We start from the raw sequence: 26,183 nt of genomic DNA, 5'->3' as shown, positions 1-26,183 counted from the left end.
TCCCAGCAACCCTCGCGGTAGAAACGTCAACCACCGCCCTTCGTCTCACAGACTGAAAATGGCGTCTGCTACTCGCGTTATTCAGAAGTTACGGAACTGGGCATCTGGGGTGCGCGGGATACCCCGGGCTAAGTAGGGGGGAGAATTTGGGTTATATACGACCCTGAACCTACTAGTGCTTCTCATCTCCCTAGTTCATCCCAGGGGCTTATCTCTCTATTTGTGAACTTTTTATCTTGGGACCTCAGAGCCCTACTCAGACCTGAGATCGTCCCTCGACTTTAGCTTTGGATCTCGAGGCCCTCACTTTACTTTTCGCCTGCAGGAAGCAGGTCTGTCCTGACCGTGCGTACCATGCCTTTCCTTTCCTTGCTCATGCACTGGCCACCGGTTTCCTCGCCGTCTCTTCCTGGGGTGCCCCTCAGGCTGACCTCCCTTCTCTTTTTCCCACAGCAAGACCTGCAGGCGAAGCTGCAGCTACGCTACCAGGAGATCGCCAAGCGGTGAGCAGGCCCTGTCGCTGCCAACCCACGTTCCCGCCCGTCGGGTGTTTCTTCCTCCAGGACCAAAATCTGTATTATTGTAAACCTCAGTAGAATAGACAGAGATCCTGCCAAGCCGTGGAGGCAAAAATTTGTCATAACTTTGACTCTGTGCAGAGCCACCTTTTAAAGTGGAACAGTTAGGCAGAATGTGCATCCTGGGTTGAGATCCTGAGTAGTTTGGCATTCTTCAGTGTGGCCCTGCCAATTAAGTGTTTTATCCTCAAGCTATAGATCAAGAAAATAACAAGAAAAAACAGAAAAGCAACCCAGCAAAGCCGAATAATCATTTACTTAAAGCCACTTAGAAGCTAGAAAGTGACAGCTGGGAGTTGAACCCAAAAGTGTCCTATTTCAATGTCATTTTATACAGTTGATATAATTCTCTGCTGTGTTATTATCAATATAAAAAATATATTTTAAGCTGGGTGTGGTGGCACACGCTTTTAATCCCAGCACTCAGGAGGCAGAGGTAGGAGGATTACTGTGAGTTCAAGGCCACGCTGAGACGACAGTGAATTCCAGGTCTGCCTGGACTAGAGTGAAATCCTACCTTGGAGGGAAAAAAAAGTATATGGACAAGGTCTCATACATCCCAGGCTGTAGTAGTGGAGGATGACCTTGAACTCCTGATCCTCCCGAGTGCTGGGATGATGGGATGACAGGCTGGCATCCATCCATGTGCTGTTTTGGAATGTTTAAAGACAAAGTGAGCATAGATTGTACTATGACTTCCTGCAGTCAGGTGGTTGTCTCTTCAGGGATTAACATTTGAGACATCTGAATAATGGGAAGAAGCTAGTCAAACAGCAACTGCTGGGCTGGAGAGATGGCTCAGCAGTTAAGGCAGTTGCCTGCAAAGCCTATTGGCCTGGGTTTGATTTCCCCAGGACCCATGTAAGCCAGATGCACAAAGTGGCACATGCATTTGGAGTTCGTTTGAAGTGGCTAGAGGCCCTAGAATGTTCTTCTCTCTCTACCTCTCTCTCTCTTTCTCTCTCTCTCTTTCTGCTTGCAAGAAAACAAATAAAAAGCATTAACTACTGGCTGGGTGTGGTGGCACATGCCTTTAATCCCAGCACTCTGGAGGCAGTGGTTAGGAGGATCACCATGAGTGTGAGGCCACCCTGAGACTACATAGTGAATTCCAGGTCAGCTTGGGCTAGATTGAGACCCTACCTCAAAAACAAAAAATAGTACTGAACAAGCATACTGGGCAAAGGGATGTTAGTGCCAAGGCTGTGATGCTGGTCAGAACCTAGAGGAAGGAAAACTGGAACACACTGAGGAAAGGAATGGTGATCTATGAAGTCAAAAGGGTAAAAGTCACTGAGGATCATTATGACAGGAAGAAAGAGCAGTGAAATACCCAAATTTATGTGAATGCTTTTACGGTTAATTCTAAATACAAAGAATTTTACTTCTGGGCTGAGGAAATGGCACAGTGGTTAAAAAAGTTTGCAAAGCCTGCTGGTCTGGGTTCAGTTCCCTAGAGTCCTCTTACAAGGCCAGAAGAAAAGTGGCACATGTATCTGGAGTTCCTTTGGAAAGCTAATTTTCTGTTAGGGAGTTGCAGGTGTGGGGAGTAAAGGCACCATGCCTGGGTTTTAATTTTTTGAGCGATAGAGAGGGGAGAGAGAATTGGCACACCAGGGCCTCCATCCATTACAATCAAATTCCAGATATGTGCACTATCTTGTGCACATGTGTGGCCGTGTGCTCACATCAACCTTTGTGTCTGGCTTACATGGGACCTGGAGAGTCAAAACATTGGTCCTTTGGCCATGTGCGCTTGCATCAACTTATGTGTCTGGCTTACATGAGACCTGGAGAGTCGAACATTGGTCCTTAGGCCTAATGGCTAAGCCATCTTTCCAGCCCTACATTTTGTTTTGAGACATGGTCTAATGAAGCCAAGGTGACCTCAAACTATCTTGCCGAGGATCACCTTGGACTCCTGATCCTCCTGCCTCTGCCTTCCAAGCGCTAGGATGACAGGCATGTGCCACCACACTTGGCCTGAGACAGTGTCTTACTCTGTACCCTAAGCTTGCCTCAAACATATTAAGGTTCTTCTGCTTTATCTTCTGGGGTTGTGGGATTATGTCCCTGAGACAGCACACATGGCTGGTTTTTCAGCTTCTTTAGGAAAAGGGCACCCTCTAGTTACTCATTTGGGCCTTGGTGTTGAACAACTGGTTCTTTTTACCTTTTTGAATACAGGAAAGCTATGGTGTAGCACATAAGAGTCATTCCCAGCATTTGGGAAACAGTCGAATCACTGTGAGTTCAAGGCCATACTGGCCTAACAGTGAGACCCTACCTCAAAAAAAAAAAAAAAAAGAGTCATATCCATATTTCTTAGGGAAATTCTAAGTTTCACATAATATGTTGCTTGCCATTTTATTTATGTATTATTATTATTATTATTATTATTTTGGTTTTTCAAGGTAGTGTCTCATTCTAGCTCAGGCTGACCTGGAATTCACTATGTGTAGTCTCTGGGTGGCCTCGAACTCATGGTGATTCTCCTACCTCTGCCTCCCGAGTGCTGGGATTAAGGTGTACACCACCATGCCCAGCTTCATTTTATTTTTTTAACTTGCTTGTTATTTTTAAACATTGAATTAATATGTCTCTTGCAGGGGCAGCTTTTTTCATGTGTGTGCATGTATGTTATGTGTGCATGTGTGTATGTGAGTATGCATACATGTGGAGGCCAGGGGTTGACATCACTACTTTCCTCAATTGCTCTCCACCTTGTTTTCTTTTTAAAGATTATGCATTTATTTATTTGAGAAAAAGAGAGGCAGATAGAGAGAAAGAGAGAAAGAGAATGGGCGTGTCAGGACCTCCAGCCACTGCAAATGAACTCCAGGTGCATGTGCCACCTTGTGCATCTGACTTTATGTGGTTACTAGGGAATCAAACCTGGTTCCTTAGGCTTTGCGGGCAAGTTCCTTAAACACTAAGCCATCTCTCCATCCCCAGAGTGGGGGCAGCTTTTTTTGTGGGAAAAAAGGTTTATTTTGTCTTACAGACTCAAGGGGAAGCTCCATGATGGCAGGGGAAATTGATGGCATGAGCAGAGGGTGGACATCACCTCTTGGCCAACATCAGTAGGTCAACAAGAACAGGAGAGTGTGCCAAACACTGGCAAGGGGAAAATGGCAATAAAACCCATAAGCCTGCCCTCAACAATACAGTGCTTCCAGGAGGCATTAATTCCCAAATCTCTCAGCTGGGAACCTAGTATTCAGAACACCTACGTTTGTGGGGATCACTTGAGTCAAACCGTCACATTCTGACCCTGTCCTCCGTAAACTGATCACCACCCATGATTTAAAATGCAATGCTTTCAGTTCATGTTTAAAAGTCCCCATAGGTTTTTTTTTTTTTTTTAATCAATCCTAATGATGTTCAAACATTCCCATAGTCCATGGTCTTTTAACTGAGCCATAATACCAAAAATATCCCCTTAAACCCATAATGGCACAGAATAAACATTCACACTGCAAGAGATGGCATTGGGCATAGCCAAGAAATATTCAACGAATTCAAGATTTAAAATAAATAGGGCAAACATCAAACTCCATAGCTCCAAGTCCAACAACTCTAGTCAGTCAAGTCCGATAATTCTGTCCAGCAACAAGTCTCTGGAGTTCCAATTCTGCCCTTCCAGTTAGGCTACTCACTGGAAAACTTCATCTGGGGCCATCAGCTCTCCTTAGCAGCCATCTTATGGTCCTGGCATTTCCACTGGGTCTTCACTACAACCCATAGCTCATTTTCATGGCTCCATCAGGTCTCCATGCCAGGCATCCAGCAAACCTGCTTCATACTGTCCATGGCTATTTCCAAAACACAAGACTACATTGCAATTTCATTAACCCTCTCTTTCCTCCATTTCCATACTCCATAATACCAGGTAGGGTGCTAATTTGTTAATCCAAGGGGGAATAAAGAGTCTTTGAAGAACAGGACACCTCTTCAGCATTCTGGGGGCAGCTTTTTGAGAGAGGGTCTCAGTAGCTCAGGTTGCCTTGGAACTCAGTGTGTAGGCGTGGCTGCTCCTTTGGCTTGTGACCTTCCTGCCTCAGCATTCTGAGTGCTGGGACTAATTCTATGCTGTATTTCTCAGTTAAAAAATAAAACACAGAGCCAGGTATTGTGGCACACACCTTTAATCCCAGCACTCGGGAGGCATAGGTAGATTGCCATGAGTTTGAAGCCACCCCGAGTGAGACTACATAGTGATTTCCAGATCAGCCTGAGCTACAGTGAAACCCTATATCAAAACAAACACAACAACAACAACAAAAAACCTCACAGCTCAGTACCCATATAAACAGCTGAGCATGGGCATATACACCTGTAATCCTAATTTCATGGGAAACAAGGACAGGAGAATCACTGGAACTTGCTGGCCAACCAGTCTGATTGAAAAAAAAAAAAAGGAAAAGGAAACTCTGGATTCAGTGCTTATGTAACATGCATATATAAGCAAAAAACATGGGAACACCTGATGTTGTTCTTTGGCCTCTGTGTGCCCATGGAATATATATGTGTGCACACAAATGCAAAATAAAAATGAAGTAAAATGACTGTCAATTGTGTTTTGACATTTGAAAAACTTTAATCACGATAGCGTACTTGGCAGACAGGAATGTTATTTAACAGTGTGGCTAAATAAAGCCCAGATCTTTTTATGATTTCTCCTGTGTTTTGCTTCCCTTTTCCTCTTTGTCCTGGTAAGTGACCATCTTTAGTTAAAAAAAAATTACGACCAGGGAGAGAATGAGAGTGCTATGGTCCAAACTCCAATTCATGCCTACCTTGTGCATCTGGCTTTATGTGGGTACTGGTGAAATGAACCTGGGCTCTCCAGCTTTTCAAGAAAGTGCCTTTAACTGCTGAGCCATCTCCCCAGCCCTTATTTTTATTTTATTTATTTTTTGAGGTAGGGTCTCGCTGTAGCCTAGGCTGACCTGGAATTCACTATGTAATCTCAGACTGGCCTCAAACTCATGGCAATCCTTCTTCTGCCTCCTAAGTGTTGGGATTAAAGGTGTGCACCACTATGCCCAGCTGTTTTATTTATTTTTTAAATTTATTTATTTGAGAAAGAGAAAGGCAGATAGAGAGAGAATGGGCATGCCAGGGTCTCTAGCCACTGCAAATCAACTGACACATGGCGCTATCTTGTGCATCTGACTTTTTGGGGAATCAAGCCTGGGTTCTTAGCCTTCATAGATAAGCGCCTTAACCACTAAGTCCTCTCTCTAGCTCATTTTTAATTTTTCTAATTGAGAACTTTTTTTTTTTCTTTCCTTTTAAGGAAGGGTTTTACTCTGCCTCTTGAATACTGGGATTAAAGGCATGAGCCACCATGCCTGGCTTGAGAACTTTACTATAAGAACATACTGTAATTTGATTATATTCTCCTCCCATTGAGGACACTCCTTTTTCCACATATTCCTTCCTCTGATTGTTGTCTCTTTCTTTTTTCCTACTCTGTCCTTCACATCAAAGCATTTTTCTCCCTCCATTTCAAAATGTTGATGGGCTTAGAACTTGCCAGTCCTGTTGTGGTTCTGACAACCCCTGTGGGGTCATGAATATATTAGTTAATTCATGTCAGGAGGGCAGTGCCCCAAAGTACCATCCCTTTCCCTAAACTATTATTTTGTTGGAAATTCAACAAAATTTCCTTTTATGGCTCCAGGCTTCTTGGTAAGACCAGCCATGGGGACTTTTGGCATCAGATCACTTAATGGTAAGAAATGCAGAGACTTGGATAGATTCCAAGGGCAAGGTGTTATTTTGAGTACTAAGCCTTCATCCCAGCAGGGTTCTTTGAAGACTTTCTTAGATAACAGGGAACTTGGGTGTTCCATAGCTTGGTCTTCTGGGAAAATGCCATTTTAGAGCAAGGAAAATATGAGGCTTCAGCCCAGGTGTGTATGGACTATAATTGCTGGGTAGGGGGTGGTCACACCTTGGTACTCTGACCTCTTTAATACTTAAGCATCCATAGGTAGAGGCAAGACCAGCTGCCAAGTTTAGCTGTGTGTTGGGGCTGGGAACATGTCCAGGTGTCTAACTATCCCCCTGCCTAGGGAGCTTGAGGAAGTGTCCTCCATACAAACTATTTTTGAAACATGGGAGGGACTTGGGGTGGAGCTCTTTGGTCTGGCTGGGTAGAACATTTGTATTTGAAATATTGTTTGCTGCTGGCTTCTGGGTCTCTGACCCCTTCTCAGGTATATAACTGCTTCTAGCCTACTGCATTCTTTGTAGCCACAGACTCTTGAGTCTCAAAAATGAGTATGGACAGTGAGACAGCTTTGGTTTGTTTCAGCACAGACTGTTCTTTCTCCTCAGGACCCAGCCACCTCCTAGACTTCCTGTGGGCCCCAGCCACAAGCTCTCCAACAATTATTATTGTACTCGTGATGGCCGCCGGGAAGCTGTGCCCCCTTCCATCATCATGTCCTCACAAATGGTATTGGTTGCAGGCAAGACAGCAGAGAGGTGAGGACCTCTAGTGTCCCTTGCCCAGAGCCCTGCAATATTCACTGCTGCTACTGCCATTAGCCCTTCCTTGCAGATGGCAAGTGTCTTTCATGATCACATTTATCAGCTGGGTGTGAGGTACAGGCCTGTGATCCCTGTATACACTGAGAGGATTGTAAGTTCTAGGGTAGCTCAGTGTTAGAGTGCTTTCTGCCCACCACTAGCATGAGTGAGGTTTTGTGTTTTAGCCTCAGCATTCATCAGGCATCAGCTGAATTAGGAATTGTACTGCTGAGGTGTTATCCTAGAGTCCATTTCATCCAGTGCATCCCATAGTTGGGGTTAGTACTTCAGTCATGGCAGGATATTGGGTGGTCCAAGGTCCTTTCAGTGATCCTGGGAGAAGTCTAGATATTATCTACTTTGTGACTTTTCTTTCCTTTTTTATTTTTAAAAATATTTTATTTATTTGAGAGAGAGAGAGAGAGAGACAGATGGTGATAATGGGCACAGCAGGGTCTCTAGCTACTGTAAACAAACTCCAGATGCATGCAGTTCCTTGTGCATCTGGCTTTTATGTGGGACCTAGAGAATTGAACCAGGGTCCTTTGGCTTTGCAGCCAAGTGCCATAACAGCTAAGCCATCTCTCTAGCTTGTGATTTTTCATTTTTTGTGACATGGTCATACTGTGTAGTCCAGGCTGGCATTGAACTTTTAGTATTCTTTCCTAAGTCTTGTGAATGTTGGGATCAGAGTCCTGTGCCACTATGCCCAGAGCAATTTTTTTTTCTTTTAATGCACATGTGTGTGTGTGTATGCACATGTGTGTGAGGCCAGAGAACAACCTCAAGGATCATTTTTTAGGAGCACTATCCACCATCTTTTTTTTTTCTGAGATAGGGTCTCTCATTGGTCTAAAGCTCACCAATTAGGCTGGATTGAGTGGCATTTAGCCCCCAGTTATTTCTATCTCCCCAGCACTGACATTATAGACATGTGTCATTATGCCTGGCTTTTTTTTTTTTTTTTTTTTTTTTTTTTTTTTTGTCTTATGTCAGAGGAAGGGTCTCACTTTAGCCCAGGCTAACCAGAAACACTCTGTAGCCCCAGGCTGGCTTTGAACTCACTGCAAACCTCTGATCTCAGCTTCCTAATGCCTGGCATTTTTATGTGGGTTTTGGAAATTGAACTCAGGTCTTCATGCTTGCACTTTACCAAATGAGCTCTCTCCCTGACCCATGTTTTTTTTTTTTTTTTTTTTTTTTTTTTTTCAAATTGTGCTGCTGATGATCCAACTCAGTGTCACTCATCCGAGGCATGTTATATTTCCCTATCCCATGTAATTTTGTATTATTTTTAAAATTTTTATTTTCTTTATTTTCAAGTAGAGGGGTAGAGAGAGACTGGGCACACCTGGGCCTTCAGCAGCTGCAAATGAACTCCAGATGCATATGCCATTTTGTGCATCTGGCTTTATATGGGTACTGGGGAAGTGAACCTGGGTTATTAAGCTTGGCAGGCAAGCATCTTAATTACTGAACCATCTCTCCAGCCCCAGTATTTTGTTTTGTTTTTCAAGGCAGGGTCTCACTCTAGCTCAGGCTGACTGAAATTCACTATGTAATCTCATGCTGGCCTCAAACTCACAGCAGTCCTCTTACCTCTGTCTCCCAAGTGCTGGATTGAAGACATGTACCACCACACCCAGCCCCAATAATTTTATTTTTATTTATTTATTTGAGAGAGAGAATGAGCACACCAGGGCCTCCCACCACTACAACGAACTCCAGATGCTTACGCCCCCTTGTGCATCTGGCTAATGTGGGTCCTGGGTAGTTGAGCCTTGAACCAGGGTCCTTAGGCTTCACAGGCAAGCGCTTAACCACTAAGCCATCTCTCCAGCCCCCCAATAATTTAAAAAAGATTTTCTTTATCTTATCTATCTGCCTCTCTCATAGAGAGGTAGATAGATAGGTAGGTAGATGGGTGGGTGGGTGGGTGGGTGGATGGATGGATGGAATGAATGTGTGTGCCAGAGCTCCAGCTGCTGCAAACAAACTCCAGACACATGAGCCACTTTGTGCATCTGGCTTGTGTGAGTCTTGGGGAACTGAACCTGGGTCCTTTGGCTTTGCAGGCAAGCACCTTACCACTAGGTCATTGCCCCAGCTCCTGCCTCAATGATTTTGTACTTCTAAAGAGATAACTATAAACATGGGCTCATCAAAATCCAATTTGGGTTCAGCATGATGGTATATGCCTATAATCCTGGCACTTCACAGGCTGCCGCAGGAGGATTTCAAGTTCCAGGCTGGTCTAGGCGACATACTGAGAGCCTGCATCAACAACATAAAGCCAAGAAAAAAGCCCACTTTGGATCCTCCCTCCTTCCTTCCCTGTCTTCCTTCCTTTTCTTTCTTCTCCCCCTTCCCCACCCCCACTACCCATACCCACCCAGGCTGGCCTTGAACTCATAGTGGTCTTCCTACCTCTGCCCCTCAAGTGCTGGGATTAAAGGTGTGTGCTACCATGCCCCAGCTCCTCCTCTTAATTAAATGGGACAATAGTAGCTTTCCATGAAGTTCATAGGAGGCTAGTGATTCAGAAAAAGTCTATACTAGGCCCAGCGTATCAAACCCAGTTAGGTATTCATACCAAAGTCTCCACCACCAAGTGAACCCAAGCTGTTTACCTTTCCTTCTGAGAAATCAAGTGAGAGATCACAGCCAGTTCCCTACCCAGCCAGCTTTAGCTGGCATGATAAAGAAGTTTCCCTTGGTTTAGCCTTGGCTTTTGCTTCCTTCAGCCCTCTCCTATCTTTAAAACCAATGTTCTTTGTTCTGCATATCAGCATGCTCATTCTGCTTAATGGAGTGAAGTGTTGAGTCCCATTGTGATGGTGCTCTCCTGTAATTAATTGCAGAGCTCCTGAGACAGAACCAGGAGGATCACTATAAGTTGGAGGCCAACCTGGTGTATATAGTGAGTTTGTGGCTAGCTAGTGCTACATAGTGAGACTTGGTATCACAAACAAAACAAAACAACAACAGCAAAAGAAAAACAAAAAAAGAAAGGTATTGACCAGTTTTAGAAACATACATAAAAGCCAATTAAGTATAAAGTAAATATGTTGTCATTTGACAATAACTCTAAGAGTTGACAAACACATGACCACTTAGGATGTCACATAGAGTCTATGCCAAGCCCTTTGTTAGATGGTGAAGACTTGTTGAACAGAGAATTGAGCCAGAGGTCAAATGACTGCCTTGGCCATATAGACGGCAGGTATCCAAAACAGGATTTCAGATCTGTTTTGCTTGACCCTTTGTGGTATTTGAATTCTAAACTGACTCCTGTGTGGTCGTGGGGTACTCCCTCGGCCTCTCCCTTTAACCATCTTCCCTTCCTCTCTCCTTCCCTACATGTCTCCTTCCTTACATTCATGTGTAGTAATTGTGGTATGGTGTGTGTTATGTATTCACATGTATGTGCAGATGCATGTGCCTTATCCACATGTGTAGAAGCCAGAGTAGAATGTCAGATGTCTTCTATCAGTCTTATATTTGTTTCCCTGAGATGGTGTCTCTTACTGAACCTGGAGCTGCTGTTTTTGGTCAGACTGGCTGACCGGTGAGCCCTAGCGATTTCTCCTGTCTCCATCTCCCCAGGATTGGGGTTACAGACCACACCCAGCTTTTTTTTCCTCATTTAAAAAAATTATTTATTTATTTATTTGAGAGCGACTGACACAGAGAGAAAGACAGATAGAGGGAGAGAGAGAGAATGGGCGCGCCAGGGCTTTCAGCCTCTGCAAACGAACTCCAGACGCGTGCGCCCCCTTGTGCATCTGGCTAACGTGGGACCTGGGGAACCGAGCCTCGAACCGGGGTCCTTAGGCTTCACAGGCAAGTGCTTAACCGCTAAGCCATCTCTCCAGCCCTCCTCATTTTTTAAAACTTTTTCTTTTAATTGACAAGTTTCATAACTGTAGACAAACCATGATAATTCCCTCCCCCTCCCACTTTTCCCTTCACAAAGCACTCTTCATCATATCCCCATATCCAGGCCAGTTTGTGTCTGGAAGAGTGCATTATAAGCAGTTCCTTTGGCTCTTACATTCTTTCTACCACCTCTTCCGCAGTGGACCCTGAGCCCTAGAAAGTGTGATAGAGATGTGTTAATGCTGAGCACTCCTCTGTCACTTCTCAGCACTGTGGTGCCTTTGAGTCATCCTAGTGGTCACCACCATCTGAAAATAGAAGCTTCTCTAATCAGAAGTGAGAGTAGCATTAATATATGGTTAGAACGTTAAGAAAAGTGCTTTCAGAGGAGTTTGGTGAGCATAACATGCATTTAGCCAGACAGTAGCAGGTGTTACTCCCCCAGGGCTCATGACCTCCCCTGCTATAGGCTTTTGAGTAGGTTTTCAGCACCAGGCATGTATTCCCTTCCATATAGCGGGCCTCCAGTCCAATTAAAGAACAGTTGAATTTCCCCATAATGCCACTATTGTGCCCATTGGCTAATTTGACCTGGCTGGTAAAAGTTAAGGCTTGCAGTGTCATACCCAGCTTTTTAAGTGAGTGCCAGGGATTGAAGCCGGGCCATTTCAGGCCTGGATGCATATGCAGCAAGCGCTTTTACCCACTGATCCATTTTCCCAGCCCTTTGTTTAGGTTTTATGAGACAGGGCCTCATTTATCCCAAACTGTCCTCCATATTCCAAAGTAGCTGAGCTGAAGGTGATCTTCAACTCCTGATGCTCCTGCCTCCCAAGTGCTGGAATGACATGTGTGCCCACCTCCCTCAGCTTTCTTAAGCCTCAATTTCTTCATCTGAAAAATGAGGACAGTAGATTTGCAGCATGAGACCTGACAGGTGATGAGTCCAGCAGGATAGTTAGATCTTGGTGATGGTCCCTGTCAACTTTTGATTTGTTGGAGACCTCTCCACCAGGCCCCTGAAGACTGCCTTCTGCCTTTTGACTCCCTTGAGACACCCAGGAGGGTGGGAGGTTCTGGCTCTCCCCTACTCCTGAGGTCTTTATCCATAACACCACCTTTGTAGCTTATGGTGTGCCCAAATATTACCGGCTATAGGTCCAAGGGGTTGAGGTTGCAGGGCAGGTCTTTACCTAGACTTGGTGACCCAGTATCTCCTTTGGGCTCCCCCTTAGCTAAATGGCACATTTTTGTCTTTTTTTTAAGAGAGAGTCTCATTATTTGCCTAGGCTGGCCTTGAACTCTGGGTTTAAGAAATCTATCTGCTTTTGTCTTTTCAGTAGCTGGGACTACAGGTGCATGCCATTCCAGTCATTTTTTTTCCCCCTTTCCCTTCCCCCTTGTCTTTTCTTCTTTCCTTTTTAAAAAATATGGCTTTGAGGTAGGGTCCCACTATGTAGCCCAACTGGCTTGCAGCTTTCTGTGTGGCCCAGGTGGCCTCAAACTGAGGATCCTTCTGCTTCAACATCCCGGTTGATTAGAAACAGCACATTAAAATTTAATTAATTAATTAATTTGCAAGCTGAGAGGAGAGAGAAAGAGGCCAGTGGGGAGAGAAAATGGGTGCACGAGGACCTTTGGGCATTGCAAATAAATTCCAGATGCATGTGCTACTTTGTCCATCTGGCTTTACATAGTTACTGGAGGACTTGTGCTGTCAGGCTTTGCAAGCAAGCACTTTTAACCTGTTGAGACATCTCCAGCTTGCAGTGCATTAAAAAAAAATTTTTTTTTTCGAGGTAGGTTCTCATTTTAGCCCAGGCTGACCTGGAATTCACTATGTAGTCCCAGGGTAGCCTCAAACTCTCGAAGATCCTCCTACCTCTGCCTCCCGAGTGCTGGGATTAAAGGCGTGCGCCACCACACCCAGCTAAAAAATATTTTTATTTGAGAGAGTGGTTAGTATAGGTGCACTGATGCCTCTTACCACGGCACATGTGCCACTTTGTGTATCTCACTTTCTGTGGGTACTGGGAAATGGAACCTGGGCTTTCAGGCTTTGCAAGCAAGCACCTTTAACAACTGAGTCATTTCTCCAGCCCCTAGTATACTTTAAAATTCTGTACTGATTCTTAAACCTCACCAGCATGAAGGAAGGCCTCATGTTACTAGTACATGCCTGAATGTGGCACTTGTCATGTAGTGTGGCATAGGAAGAATAATGGACACTCAGCATCTTGTTCCTCTTGTTCCAAAGCAGCAGGAATGGAAGAGTGGGGCTTGTCCACCCTGGGATGTAAGTGGGAAGGGTTTTACCTGGGCTCCTAGGGGCTTGCTAGCTGCCAGAGATATCATTTTACTCTTTGAGGAAACTCACTGGAGCAGTTTGGGCGTTCTGAGACCTCCCCCCAAGATCCAGAAAGTCCAGCAGGGTACATTTGTACCACAGTGGCCATAACTGTCTTCAGATCCTTCTTCACTGTTCTCTAAAGACCTGGCTCTAACAAATCTGTCTTCTTCCTGCAGCTCAGCTGTGGCAGCCACTGAGAAGAAAGCAGTGACACCTGCTCCTCCCATAAATAAGTGGGAGCTGTCCAAGGACCAGCCTTACCTACCCTAAGCCACCTGGTCATATTCCCAGGGCCACCCGAATGCTTTTACTCCTTGGAGTCCTTCTGGAGAGCATGTGACCTAATTTATAACAAATACATGGAACTCTATCATTCTCCTCCTCCTCCTTTTCCTTATTATTATTATTATTATTATTTAAGACTGTTTTTGCTGGGTATGGTGGTATATGCCTGTAACCTCCACTTGGGAGGCTGTAAGTAGGTGGATGTCATGGCTGTCCCATGTAATGACCTTATTTGTAACTTTTCAGTAGGTGCAGAAGAGAGTGTCAAAGTGTTGAATCCATGCACCTCTGGAAGCTTAGAGCAAGGGGGGAAGGTCATGGTCCTGGGCCGAAGTATAAGTGCCCCAGAGTGAGTGTTACAGATTTCACAAGCTGCAGGCTTCCTAAGGGAAGATGGAGTTTGGGTGGAGCAAAATGACAAAAGAGATTCAGAAGGCTCAAAAGGAATAAGTACACCAGTCATGGTGTGGTGTGCAGAGGCCACTAGAAAGTCAACCAGAGTGCTTTGAGAGGCCCCAAGCAAGATGTGACACAAGGTGGCCTTGAACTTGCTGTGTAGTAGAAAATGACCTTGAAATTCTGATCCTCCTGCTTCTGCCTCTCAAATGCTGAGGTTACAGGCATGTATGTTATCATACATGGTTTGTCCTGTGCTGGAGATCAAACCTAGGGCTTCATGTATACTAGGTATGCACTTTGCTAATTGAGCTACAGCCCCAGCCCTCTAGTAAAACTTTAGATCCTGACTTGAAATTTGTTGAGGGAGTGATGTGGGAGAGGTTTGCACATCCTGATTTTTTTCTGAGGACCAGGAACCACCCTGAATGTTTTATATATATTTATTTCTGGGCCAGGAACTGCTCAGAACCATATCTATATCTATATCTATATATCTATATATATATAGATATATATATATAGAGAGAGATAGATATAGATACAGATATATCAGAGGCAGGGTCTCACTCTAGCCCAGACTGGCCTGGAATATACTATGTAGCCCCAGGTTAATCTCTAACACAGAAACCCTCCTATCTCAGCCTAAGTGTTAGGATTAAAGGCTTGTGCCAAACCTAACTTTTTTTTTTTTTTTTTTTTTGAGTCATATTCTGCTGTAACTCAGGCTGTCCTTGAACTGGGTACATATTGGCAAGATCATCTTGTCTCCACCTCTCAAATTCTGGGGTGACCAGTGTACACTACCACATTTGGTTTATGCAGTTGTGGGGATCAAACTCAAGGTCTCATGCATACTAGACAAGCATTCTACCAACTGAGCTATATTTCCAGTCCTCCTCCCCCTTTTTGTTGTTTTATTGAGACAGTGCCTTGTTCTGTAGCTCAGGCTATCCTGGAACTCTGTAGCCTATCTGGCCCTGTCATTGTATTCTGTGTGTGTCAGCCTCCCAGGTGCTGTGATTTTAAGTGTGAGCCAGCATCCCTGGCCTGAACTCTTGATTTTGGTTTGTTTCTGGAGTAATTGTGTGGTCTTTTGGAGAGACCAAGGAGGTGTGTTAGCTCATGCCTGTAATCTTCATCTCAGGAGGCTGAGAGAGGAGGATCTCAAATTCAGAGTCAACCATGGATTGTGTTTCAAACAAACGTTAGGGAGAAATCAAGAACACATGGCTCAGCCTATGAGCTGGTTCTAAACTCACTAAGAGCTCCCAAGTCAACTCTCAACTTGCCTGTTTTGCATTTTTTATTTAAACAGGCTCCTTCAGCTCCTATTCCTGGATTCTCAGGCACTTCCCTCACCAACATCCTGATCCTCAAAGGCAGAATGCTGTTTTACTTCCCCCTGGGTAGTCTTAATATACTACCCTTTGCCTCCATCCCTGCCCCTGAGCAGTATTCTTATGTACCGTACCCCTTCTTCTGGAATGGGGAAGACTTATGAAAACCATATATACACTACTACAAAAAAGTTCTAACCTATAACTGCCTGCAAATAAAACCTTTTCTGTGAAATCTGGACTCCTGATTGCAGCCTCCTGGAAAACCTGGGGGCAGCAAACACTTCTCATATGTGGAGCACTTCTGGGAGGCAAATTCGCTGTTCCTGAAGATAGAACCGTGCAGGACATTCTGTGAAAAAAAAAAAAAAAGCCAGTTGTCAGAAGAAAGTCCATCTCTCTGGAGTCTGAGAACTAAGTGAGATAGTGAGGTGGTAATCACATCTGAGTACCTGGGGCAGCACCAAGGAAATCAGGAACTGGCTGTCCTAAAGCTATTATTATAGAGGGTAATCAAGCAGTAAATCAAAATATCAAATCTGACGATGACATCAAAGCAGCAGTAGGTACCGGCTGGGGAGTGCCCCTGGGCGTAGCTGTCAGGTGAGCTCAGTAGGCAGCAACACTTTGCCACAGTGCGCTTGTGGCCCACCCAAGTGTAAGTCAAAACTGACAATTCAATGCTGTGCTTTAAGTAGTCTGTTACTACCTCTTTTGTGGTGCTAGGGATGTAAATTGGGACCTCCTACCTGCGAGGTTAGCACTCTATCACTGAACCGTATCTACCGCACCCCTCCCACCCCCCGCATTTTGTATTTATTTTGCTCAGGCTGGTCTTCAATTTGCGATTTTATTGCCTTCCAAGAAGCTGAGGTTACAGGCCTGGGTCGCCAAAACCGTCAGGCCTCATCATCCATCACTTCGATAGACTTAACTAGGCCTTAAATTCTGGATCTCTTTGTATTCTGGTATTTACGGTATCACAGCCTTGAAATCCCAGAACGAGGCCCCGCCCCGGGCCTCTAAGTGCGCAAGTGCAATCGGCGCAGCCCAGAGGAGCGTGGAGACCGTGCCTGGGCAGGCCGGGCTGCTAGGATGGCGCGGGGCAGGGCAATGCAGACCACGGGCTTGGGCCGGGCGCCATGGCTGCTGTTCTGCCTTGCACTAAGCCTGGAGGCCGCCCCGACCCAGGACCCGGGTAAGTAGACTCCTGGGCCGGCTGCGCCCCACCTCCGCGCGCCATCAGTGCCTCCGGGTGGCTGCGCGGCTCTTCAGTCCTAGACACTCCCCCAGCACATGGCTTTGGAATTAGCCTGCGCCGAGCCGGCTCTAGTGCTAGTGAGCTTGAATGGAGGACCCTCCGTTTGAGTGCCTCCGCCAGCCTTCTATTCTGTGCGAAACTCCTCCCCCTCCTTTCCGCGTTGTCCACATGATCACCTCCAAGCTGCCCTTCGGCCTAGCGTGCACTTGAAAGTTCGCAGCAGGAACACGCTGTCCGACTCCAACCCTGCAGGGCGAGTCACCTGGCGCGCCTCCTGCAGCAGGTATTGTGCCTGTTACTTGAGCAACCAGTGCCACTTTCTGTTTCTTCTTCGATTCCTGCCGAAGAAAATTTTAAAAAAAAAGGAGGTGGGTGGATGGGAAATGGACTTTTCTTCTAGCTACTCCAGGTCATTGAGTATATTTCATTTTTATTTATTTTTGGTTTTTTTCGAGGTAGGGTCTCACATTAGTCCAGACTGACCTGGAATTCACGCTGTCGTCTGAGGGTGGCCTTGAACTCACGGCGATCCTCCCACCTCTGCCTCCCGAGTGCTGGGATTAAAGGCGTGCGCCACCACGCCCGGCCATTCAGTGTATTTCAGTTGTTGCAAACCTGGGTTTGACATCACTGTTATGACTAACCGGCCACCAATCAGCATATACTTCCTTACCGTTTGGATTTATTATTTTTTTTTGGAGACAAGTTTTATTCTGTAAATTGCAATTCTCCTGCTTCAACCCTCCATGGGCAGAGATTACAAATGTGCCCCACCATGTTGGTCCTTAGTGTACCTTTTTAACAAATGGAAATAGGCTGGGAGAAGAAGTCATTGACCACTCAGACTATTGATTGACACACATTATCTCATGAGGCAGGGTCTTCCCTGCTCCATGGCTCACTCTAACACTCCAGAAGGCCAAGGAGGGGAGGTTAGAGGTGTCAGGTTTGTGGGTTGCTAAACTTAAAGAGGAAACTATACCTAGAGGTTACCAGACACTCCTGTGTAGGGAAGGAATCCAGTTCCTCAGAGGTCCAGTGCTGTATGGCTTATAGGTATGTTTGAGGCTAACTGGGAAAGTGGGGGTCCTCGAGGCACAGGCCCTATGCATGAAGATTGGAAATCCTAAAGGTCACCTTGTCTGTTCAGTCCCTAGCTACTGCTGGTCCAGGCTCCAGGTCCCTCTGTTGCCCCTCTAGTTCAGCAAATAGCCCCAGCCTCCTGTTCAGAGTCCAGGAAAGCCTTCTGTCTCATCTGACTCAATGTGGACACTAAAATGATCCATGGTCCACATAACTATCAGATGCTGCCCTGTGCCATGAGGTCACAGCCCTGACCTCCACTGACAATGCTTGGTCAGTAGGATAAGACTAGTTATGTGTGGGAGGCAGAGCTTCCTGTGTCTTCGAGAGAAGGGCATTTGCCTGGCATGTGCAAGAGCCTAAGTTCTATCCCCAATACCACACATGCACACACACAAACAATACAGAATGGAGGATGAGGAGGGAAGAACCTCTTGGCTGGGGGAGATAACCTGCAAAGGTCCTGTGGGTTTGGATTTGGTTGTGAGAGAGCTTGGGTACCAGGGAAGGGTGGGTGAGAAGATGATATGATTGAGAGGTGTCCTGTGTCCCGTCCTAGTCTATTTTTTTCTATTTATTTTATGTGCACATGGGCATGCCACCGTGCTTATGTGGAGGTTGGAGACAACCTTGCTTGAGACAGGGGCTCTCTGCTGCTGAGAATATCAGACTAGTTGCCCCATGAGCTTTATTTATTTATTTATTTTATGTTTGTTTGTTTATTTATTTGAAAGTGACAGAGATAGAAAGAGGCAGAGAGAGAGAATAGGCATGCCAGGGCCTCCAGCCACTGCAAACAAACTCCAGATGCATGTGCCCCCTTGTGCATCTGGCTTATGTGGGTCCTGGGGAATCGAGCCTCGAACTGGGGTCTTTAGGCTTCACAGGCAAGCACTTAACCACTAAGCCATCTCTCCAGCCCCCCATGAGCTTTAACAGATTCTCCTGACTGTGCCTATCTCATAGGTGTGTTGGGATTACAGATGCATGCTTTTTTTTTCCTTTTTATTGAGACAAAGTCTCCATATGTAGTTCAGGTGGGTAGAACTCACAGTCCTCCTGCCTCAGCCTCCCACCACATGTTTCAGTTTCCCCTTTGCTAAGCAGGTAGGCTAGAACAGTTCCCATTGACCTTGACCTTGGATCTTTTCCCAGAGCATGTTGGGACAAAACCCATCTCCCAGTCTGTTTAGTCACGGAGCTTGTAGGTCTGCAAGGTAGTCCACCTGGAATTTGGAACCTAATTAAGTCTCCAGGGTCAGTGAGACCTGGGTTCAAGCCCTGACTCAGCTACTAGCTCCTCCTCTTCATATCTCCATATGTAGGCTGGGGATTAGTGCACCATCTGCCTAGCTGAGTCCTGTGAGTCTTTGAACTTCTGGGCTCCAAACCTTACAAATGGTGAGTGCTCAGCCATTTGGCTGCCAATGTAGTTCCTCTGCAATCTGCTTTGTCCCATTGGTTGTAGCCCCTGACTACCTTCCACTTGGAGAAGGTTCTAGACTTAGGTCTCCCCAGGCTTCACTTGTGCACTTCTCTCAGGCCCCAGTGCTGGCTCCTGCCCACCCACCAAATTCCAATGCCGGACCAGTGGCTACTGCATGCCTCTCACTTGGCAATGTGATGGTGACTGGGATTGCACAGATGGCAGTGATGAGGAAGAGTGCAGTAAGTGGCCACACCCTGGGATGGGGCACTGGCTTGAGAACTGACTCTCAGGACCAATCATGAGGCTAGTGGAAAGAGTAGGTTACAAGGGTGGGCAGTGCTTGCAAAGCAGGGCAAGGTGGAATCTATGGGTCTTAAACTTAAGAGCTGGCTGCTAGTGGCTAAGGAGGACTTGTAGGGAGGTAGAGCTAGTAGGGCCTTTGGGTGGAGGGGGGCTATAGGGAGGTAGTTACCTAGCTGTTGGGGGAGGGGGCGTGGAACATTTGTGCAGAGCAAACCTTAGTAGGATTAGCTATTTTTAGAATGCTAGGTTTATAGGGAATTGGTTTATTGGAGTACTGGCCTTTCTTGGGTGGGCATTTGGTAGCTGACTGATTCTTCATTCCAGGGACTGAACCATGTGCTCAAAATGGGCAGTGTCACCCACCCCCTGTTCTCCCTTGCTCCTGTGACAACATCAGTGATTGCCCTGGTGGCACCAAGGGGAACCTTTACAACTGCAACCAACAGCCCTGCCCAGAGGGTCAACAACGTTGCATGCTGAGTGATGCCTGCATTCCTTACACGTGGCACTGCGATGGCCATCCAGACTGTCCTGACTCTAGTGATGAGCTTGGCTGTGGTGTGTAGGATCTTGGTATTCCTATGTGGGTGGGAAGGGCTGGTGGTTACATCAGGATACTGGTCCATGTGTGACTAGGTTGGGAGTGTGGATATGTCTTTATTGCTGTGGTGGTGGGCAAGACTTCAATAGGAAAAGTTTGTACCAACTCTAACCAGTCTTGAATGACAATAAGCTCCAAGAGCTGGATTCTTGGAAGCCTATACACTACTCCATAACTACTGATGTCTGGGATTATTGCAGAAACCACAGAAACTGACAAGATCTTCCAGGGAGGGAATGCCACAACTATGGGGACCCCTGTCACCCTGGCAAGTGTCATCTCTCTCAGGAACGCCACAACTGCCTCTGTCCGGGACCCATCTGGAAATTCAAGTGCCTATGGAGTTATTGCAGCTACTGGTAAGAAAGGCCTTCCCATGCAAGGGGCTTGCTTGGTGTGACTGGAGGGGACCGGTGCAAACTAACCACATATTATGAGTTCAGTGGATATCATTGCTTCTGCTTCCTTTCCCTCCCGTCCCCACTCCTCTGACTACATGTCTGTCCCTTACAGGGGTGTTGAGTGCTAGCCTGGTTGCTGCTGCCCTCCTCCTATTGTTGTGCCTCCGAGTCCAGGGTTATTTCCCCCCTCTGGGACTGCTGGTGGCTGTGAAGGAGGTGTTGCTTCTGTCAGAAAGGAAAACTTCACTGCTTTGAAGATGGGTTATCACCACCTGGCCCTCAGTGCTGCCAGATTGGGCAAGAGCTATAGTAGAGGCATGCAGGCAACTGCTGGCTTCTCAGCCCTCAAAAGACCTGAACTTTTCTGGCCACAGAGAATTGTGACTACAAGCTCTTGCAGATGTGGGCATGGAGGCTGGGATCCTCAGACACTGCTTATATATGGAGAGCTTGGATGGAGAACGTATCACAGACAGAATGGAGGAGCTAGTCACAGACTGACCTGTGCTTTGACACTCCTGCCCCCATTGATGGGTGGCAATTAAAGTTCCTTCCCATTCTCTGCCTGCCTGTGTGCCTCTGTGTGTTCTTCAGTCTGGGCAGCCTGGAAGTCTCTGCTGCCCCCCATCCTCTGAGGGAGAGCCCTTAGTCCAGAGAAGATGGGGCCCTATTCTAGGCAAACCTTTAGCCACTATACCTCTTGCAGGAAATGGGTCCTTTGAGGAAGAAGTGTAGAAATCAGGGGCTGCCTCTTCCTTCCATGAGTTAGACCCCCATCAATCATGGCTCTCTTTGTGATAAGGAAACAGGACATCCTGGGTTGGTCTTGTGTCTACCTTGTTTTATTTTTCTTTATTTTAAAATTTTTTATTTATTTATTTGATGAAGGGGGAGAGGGAGAGAGAAAGAGGGAGCGAATGTGAATGAGTATGGGTGCACCAGGTCCTCATGCCACTACATGCCACTACATACAAACTCCAGATGCCTATGTGCATTTGGTTTCATGTGGGTACTGGGGAATCAAACCCAGACTGGTAGGCTTTATAAGCAAACACCTTTAACCAGTGAGCCATCTCCCCAGCCCCATATTTATTTATTCATTTTAAAATTTCTATTTATTTGATGGAGGGAGGGAGAAAGAAAGAGAAACAGGCAGATAGAGAATGGGCACACTAGGACCTTCAGCCAGTATAAACCAACTTTGGATGCATGGGCCACCTTGTGCATCTGGCTTATGTGGGTCCTGGGAAATCAAACCTGTGTTCTTTGGTTTTGCAGGTAAGTGCCTTAACTGCTAAGTCATCTCATCTCTTCAGCTCCCCATATTTATTTATTTTTGAGGCAGGGTCTCAATATAGCTAAGGTTGACCTCAAATTCACAGAGATCTCTTACCTCAGTCTCCCAAGTACTGGGATTAAAGGTGTAAGTCAGCATACCCACATTATATTATTTATTTATTAAAGAGAGAGAGAATGGACTCACTAAGGCCTCTAGCCACTGCAAATGAACTCCAGATGATGTGCCACCTTGTGTGTCTGGCTTTACATGTGTACTGGGAATTGAACCTGAGTCCTTAGGCTTCGCAGACAAGTGCCTTAACCACTAAGCCATCTCTCTAGCCCATTATTACTTTTTTAAATTAAATATTTTTTTGGCTTATTAAACTGTGTAGCTTAGGCAGGCTTTGAGTTCTTGTTACTCTTGCCTCCATCTCCCAAGTGCTGGGATTAAAGGACTGTGCCACTACACCCAGTGCTACCCTGTATTAAATGCTGGTTTTGTTATTTAAGTATGAGGTAGCCACTAGAAAGACACTTCTCACACTTTCTCATCCTTGGGGTGATTTAAGGAAGTACACACCAAGTCACACCACTGTAGGGCACCTAGAGCTGCATGGTAAGGGTGAAGTTGTTCCAGAGGGAGTTGGGGGACACTGAGTGACAAAAGCCTTTATTGGTGGTTTCTGCAGGAAGGGGTGGAGGAGGCTCAGGATTGGCCCTATTTGGTTGTCTGGTTTGTGGCCTCTGTGTAAGACAGGTGCATGGTATCCCAGAGTGTGAGAGCCTAAAGGTAGTTGGTGTGTGGGAATGTGGCTCAGTGGTAGAGTACTTGCCCTGGGTTTGATCCAACTGTGGGGAAAAAATAAAAGGGCTGAGGACGTATCTCAGTAGACAGTACTTACCTAACATATATGAAGCCCAGAACCACATAAACCTAGTGTGGTGTACCCATATAATCCAACCACAAGGGAGGTGGAAGCAGGAGTATCAGGAGTTCAAGGTCATCTACACAGTGAGTTAGAGGCCAGGAAAAGGAAGAAAGAAAAGAAAGGGAAAGGTGGTCTTGATGGTACACAACTCTATTCCCAGAACTGGACAGGCTGAGGCAGGAAAATGTGGAGTTGAAAGCCATCCTGGGAGATTCCCACCGCACCCCAAAAATGTGGTTAAGTGGTTTGTTTGCAGGTGACAGTTTGACCCCTAGCCAGGTAGGTTGTTTACTATCTATCTCTAGCAATTAACTGGCTCTGGGAGGGGCTGTCCGCAGATGAAGTGAAGTCCCAGTTGGCTGAGTATGAACAATATAAAAAGTAAGACAAGTCTACTTAACCACATTCCTACTTGTAGATGACAAGGTAAAGCTCTTCTCTGACCCTTCTAAATTCAGAATAGGAACTATGGGAAGGGGTACCCTGTGTGGGCCTCTCCAACCTGAGAAGAGACCTTTCTGGCATCTTTGGAAATAGCTGAGTCCCATTCACCTAGTACAGGGGATTTACTTGGGGTTGATGCAGGGAGTTGGCCACTGGTGATGAGATGCTGATGGAAAGAGGGAGGGAGTGAATGGCCTGGGTTTGTCTTGGTTCTACCCTATTTTATTTAAAAAAAATTGTTTGTGGGTGCAAGCTTTTAATCCTAGGCAGAGGGAGGATCGCCATGAGTTCGAGGCCACCCTGAGACTACGTAGTGAATTCCAGGTCAGCCTGAGCTAGAGTGATACCCTACCTCAGAAAAAAAAAAAAGAAAAGAAAAAAATGTTTTTTTTTGAGATAGGGTCTTGCTCTAGCCCAGGCTGACCTGGAATTCACTAGGTGCTCTCAGCCTGGCCTCAAATTCACAGAGATCCTCCTACCTCTGCATCTGAGTGCCGGTATTAAAGGTGTATACCACCACAGCTGGCAGAAAGAATGGGTGCACCAGGGCCTTCAGCCACTGCAAACTCTAGATGCATGCACCACCTTATGCATCTGGCTCATGTAGGTACTGGGAAATCAAACCCGGGTCTTTAGACTTTGCAGGCAGGTGCCTTATCTGCTAAGCCATCCCTTCAGCCCTACTTTTAATATGTAAAAGGTATTTTACTAAGCTGACCTTTAATCCCAGAACTCAGAACTCTTGCCCTTTAAGTGTTGAGAATCTAGAAGCCACAGTGGGTTCTGGCTTGATAGGGGCTCTGGGAATCTGAACTCAGTTTTGCATAGCAAGTGCTTCACTGATCCATTACCCCCAATCCTGTTTTAAATTAACTTTACTAGTTCATTAATAATTATAATGAAAGTTGGAGAGATGACTTGGCAGTTAAATGCTTGCCTATGAAGCCTAAGGACCTAGCTTCAATTCTCCAGTACCCACATAAGCCAGATGCACAATGGGTCTGGAGTTCATTTGCTGTAGCTAGAGACCTTGGCACGCCCTTTCTTTCTCTCTCTCTCTCTCTAAAAAAACAAAAAAAAAAAAAACCAGTGAATAAATAAATGATGATGAGAAGTAGTCAATTATTTTTAAAATTATTATTAATTTATTGGACTTATGGAGGGTCTTATAAAGCCTAGGCTAGCTAGAATTTGTTATACAACCAAAGCTAGCCTTGAGCTCATTTTGTATATTCCAAGTGCTAGGATTATAGGCCTGCACCACCAAGTTTGCTTCTACTCTGTTTAGAATGCAAAAAGGTTTCCATGAGGCCTGCCATGGAAGCTTGGGACCCCTCCCCAGCCTTCAACAGGGAAGAGTGGATGAAACATTCTGGGGCTTGGGCCCTGTTTCAGAGACAGTTCTCTGTCAGGGTGGGAGGTGTTGGCTGATGGTGGGGTCTTCTTGGGGCAAGACTTCCTTTGGCCCTATGGATAAAGGGTCTTGGGTTTGTAAGATTCATTCTTTGTGCTGGGCTGAGGGGTCCTGTTACAGACAGAACTATTGTGGACTACCAACTTCTACTTGAAAGGAAAAAGTAGCATCTGGGTGTGGTGGCGTATTCTATTCCTCCAGCATTTGGGAGGCTGAAGCAGGAAGATTTTGAATTTGAGGCCAGCTTGAGCTATATAACAAGACCTTCTCTATATAGAATGAAAAAAAATGAGGGCTGGAGAGAAAAACCTTAGTGGTTGAAGGTGCTTGCTTATAAAGCCTGCTGGCTTAGGTTAGCTACCCCAATACCTATGTAAAACCAGCCATGCAAAGTGGTGTATGCATCTGGAGTTCCATTTGCAGTGGCAGTAGGCCCTGGCATGCCCATATTCACTGTCTATCTCTCAAATAAATACAATGTTTAATAAAGGTTATACCCAACATTAGGAAATGTTTACTTTTAGGCAAACAAACTCCAGATACATGGCACCACTTCGTGCATCTGGTTTTATGTGGGTACTGGGGAATAGAACCCAGTTTGTTAGGCATTGCAGGCAAGTGTCTTAACTGCTGAGCCATCTCTCCAGACTTTCTTTTATTTATTTATTTATTTTTTGAGCCAAGATCTCACTCAAGCCCAAGTGGCCTTGGGCTCTTGTTCTGCAAGCCTTAGCATTCTTAGTGCTGGGATTATAGACATGGGCCACCATGGTGTTCTGATGTACTTCCATTCTGAAGTGATGGTTTTATTCTCTGTTGTAGGGCTTGCTTTATGTCACCATGTGGGATGTCTATATGTCTACAACTGCTGGGACCCTCCATGTGTCCTCTGGGCCCAACTGGCTGCACTTTCCTGGGAACTCAGGATTACCAAGGTGCAAAGCAAGTTGTCCAGCTAGCATCATTTAAGTGCTGCATTTTGGTGCTTTAGTAGAGATCCTCCCCCACCCTTTTCTCTCTTGAGTTAGCTGGACTAGAAGTGAAGGCTCTGGTCCACTCAAACTAGCTGTTTTCCCCCAGGGCAGGTGGCTTTGTTTTACTTTGTCATCCCTGGATTTTCATTTGTCTGTTACCTCCAGCAGCCTGTGCTCTATGTAGCCATTTTCTCATCCTGTTCCTAAGAATCAATACTGTGAGTCATTTCCAGCAATTCTATCTGAAAAGGAATGGGGATCTGGGGCTATAGCTCAGTTGGTAGAGTGTTTACTTGGCATGCATAAAACCCTGGGTTTGCTCCCCAGTATTGCACAAATTAGGCTTGGTGATATATGACTGTAATCCTAGCTCTTAGAAATCTGAGGCAGTATTCAGTGTTCAAGGTAATTTTTGGCAACATGGTGAGTTTGAGGCCACCCTGGGCTACATGAGACCTTGCCTGCCTCTCCTTCTCAAAAAAAGGAATGGAAATGGGGGTTGGGCTGTGGATATAGGTATCATGGGGGTGAATCTCTTAACAGCTGAAGCCTTGTGTTGAAGCTAGTGCCCCTTCTTAAAAAAAAAAAAAAAAAGAGTCTGGGCATGGTGGTGCATGCAGAGGCAGGAGGGTTGCTATGAGTTTGAGGCCACCCTGAGACTACATAGTGAATTCTAGGTCAGCAGAGGCTAG

At 45.8% G+C, this 26,183-nt stretch overlaps 2 protein-coding genes across 2 annotated transcripts; both read left to right on the top strand.

The window, feature by feature from the left end:
* The first annotated feature begins 3 nt into the window (after positions 1-3).
* On the top strand, positions 4-13,726 carry Ndufa7 (NADH:ubiquinone oxidoreductase subunit A7). Its single transcript, XM_004672178.2, has 4 exons — positions 4-109; positions 454-503; positions 6,927-7,076; positions 13,527-13,726. The coding sequence occupies exons 1-4, from the start codon at positions 59-61 to the stop codon at positions 13,618-13,620; spliced, it is 345 nt and encodes a 114-aa protein (XP_004672235.1). The 5' UTR covers positions 4-58; the 3' UTR covers positions 13,621-13,726.
* Positions 13,727-16,413: 2,687 nt separating this feature from the next.
* Positions 16,414-21,015, top strand: Cd320 (CD320 molecule). The gene is made up of 5 exons (XM_045150246.1): positions 16,414-16,569; positions 19,258-19,383; positions 19,772-20,005; positions 20,249-20,407; positions 20,562-21,015. Exons 1-5 carry the CDS (start codon positions 16,467-16,469, stop codon positions 20,702-20,704), a joined length of 765 nt encoding a protein of 254 aa, XP_045006181.1. The 5' UTR covers positions 16,414-16,466; the 3' UTR covers positions 20,705-21,015.
* Positions 21,016-26,183: the final 5,168 nt, after the last annotated feature.

Source organism: Jaculus jaculus, chromosome 5 (genome assembly GCF_020740685.1).
Source record: "Jaculus jaculus isolate mJacJac1 chromosome 5, mJacJac1.mat.Y.cur, whole genome shotgun sequence".
Taxonomy (NCBI): Eukaryota; Metazoa; Chordata; class Mammalia; order Rodentia; family Dipodidae; genus Jaculus; species Jaculus jaculus.
This window is presented reverse-complemented; position numbering and strand designations above follow the sequence as displayed.

Coding starts and splice junctions, on each gene's coding strand:
- Ndufa7 (XM_004672178.2), top strand. CDS start 59: ATGGCGTCTGCTACTCGCGTTATTCAGAAGTTACGGAACTGGGCATCT. Junction 110..453: donor TACGGAACTGGGCATCTGGG/GTGCGCGGGATA, acceptor TTTTTCCCACAG/CAAGACCTGCAGGCGAAGCT. Junction 7,077..13,526: donor GCAGGCAAGACAGCAGAGAG/GTGAGGACCTCT, acceptor TTCTTCCTGCAG/CTCAGCTGTGGCAGCCACTG.
- Cd320 (XM_045150246.1), top strand. CDS start 16,467: ATGGCGCGGGGCAGGGCAATGCAGACCACGGGCTTGGGCCGGGCGCCA. Junction 16,570..19,257: donor CGCCCCGACCCAGGACCCGG/GTAAGTAGACTC, acceptor CACTTCTCTCAG/GCCCCAGTGCTGGCTCCTGC. Junction 19,384..19,771: donor CAGTGATGAGGAAGAGTGCA/GTAAGTGGCCAC, acceptor TCTTCATTCCAG/GGACTGAACCATGTGCTCAA.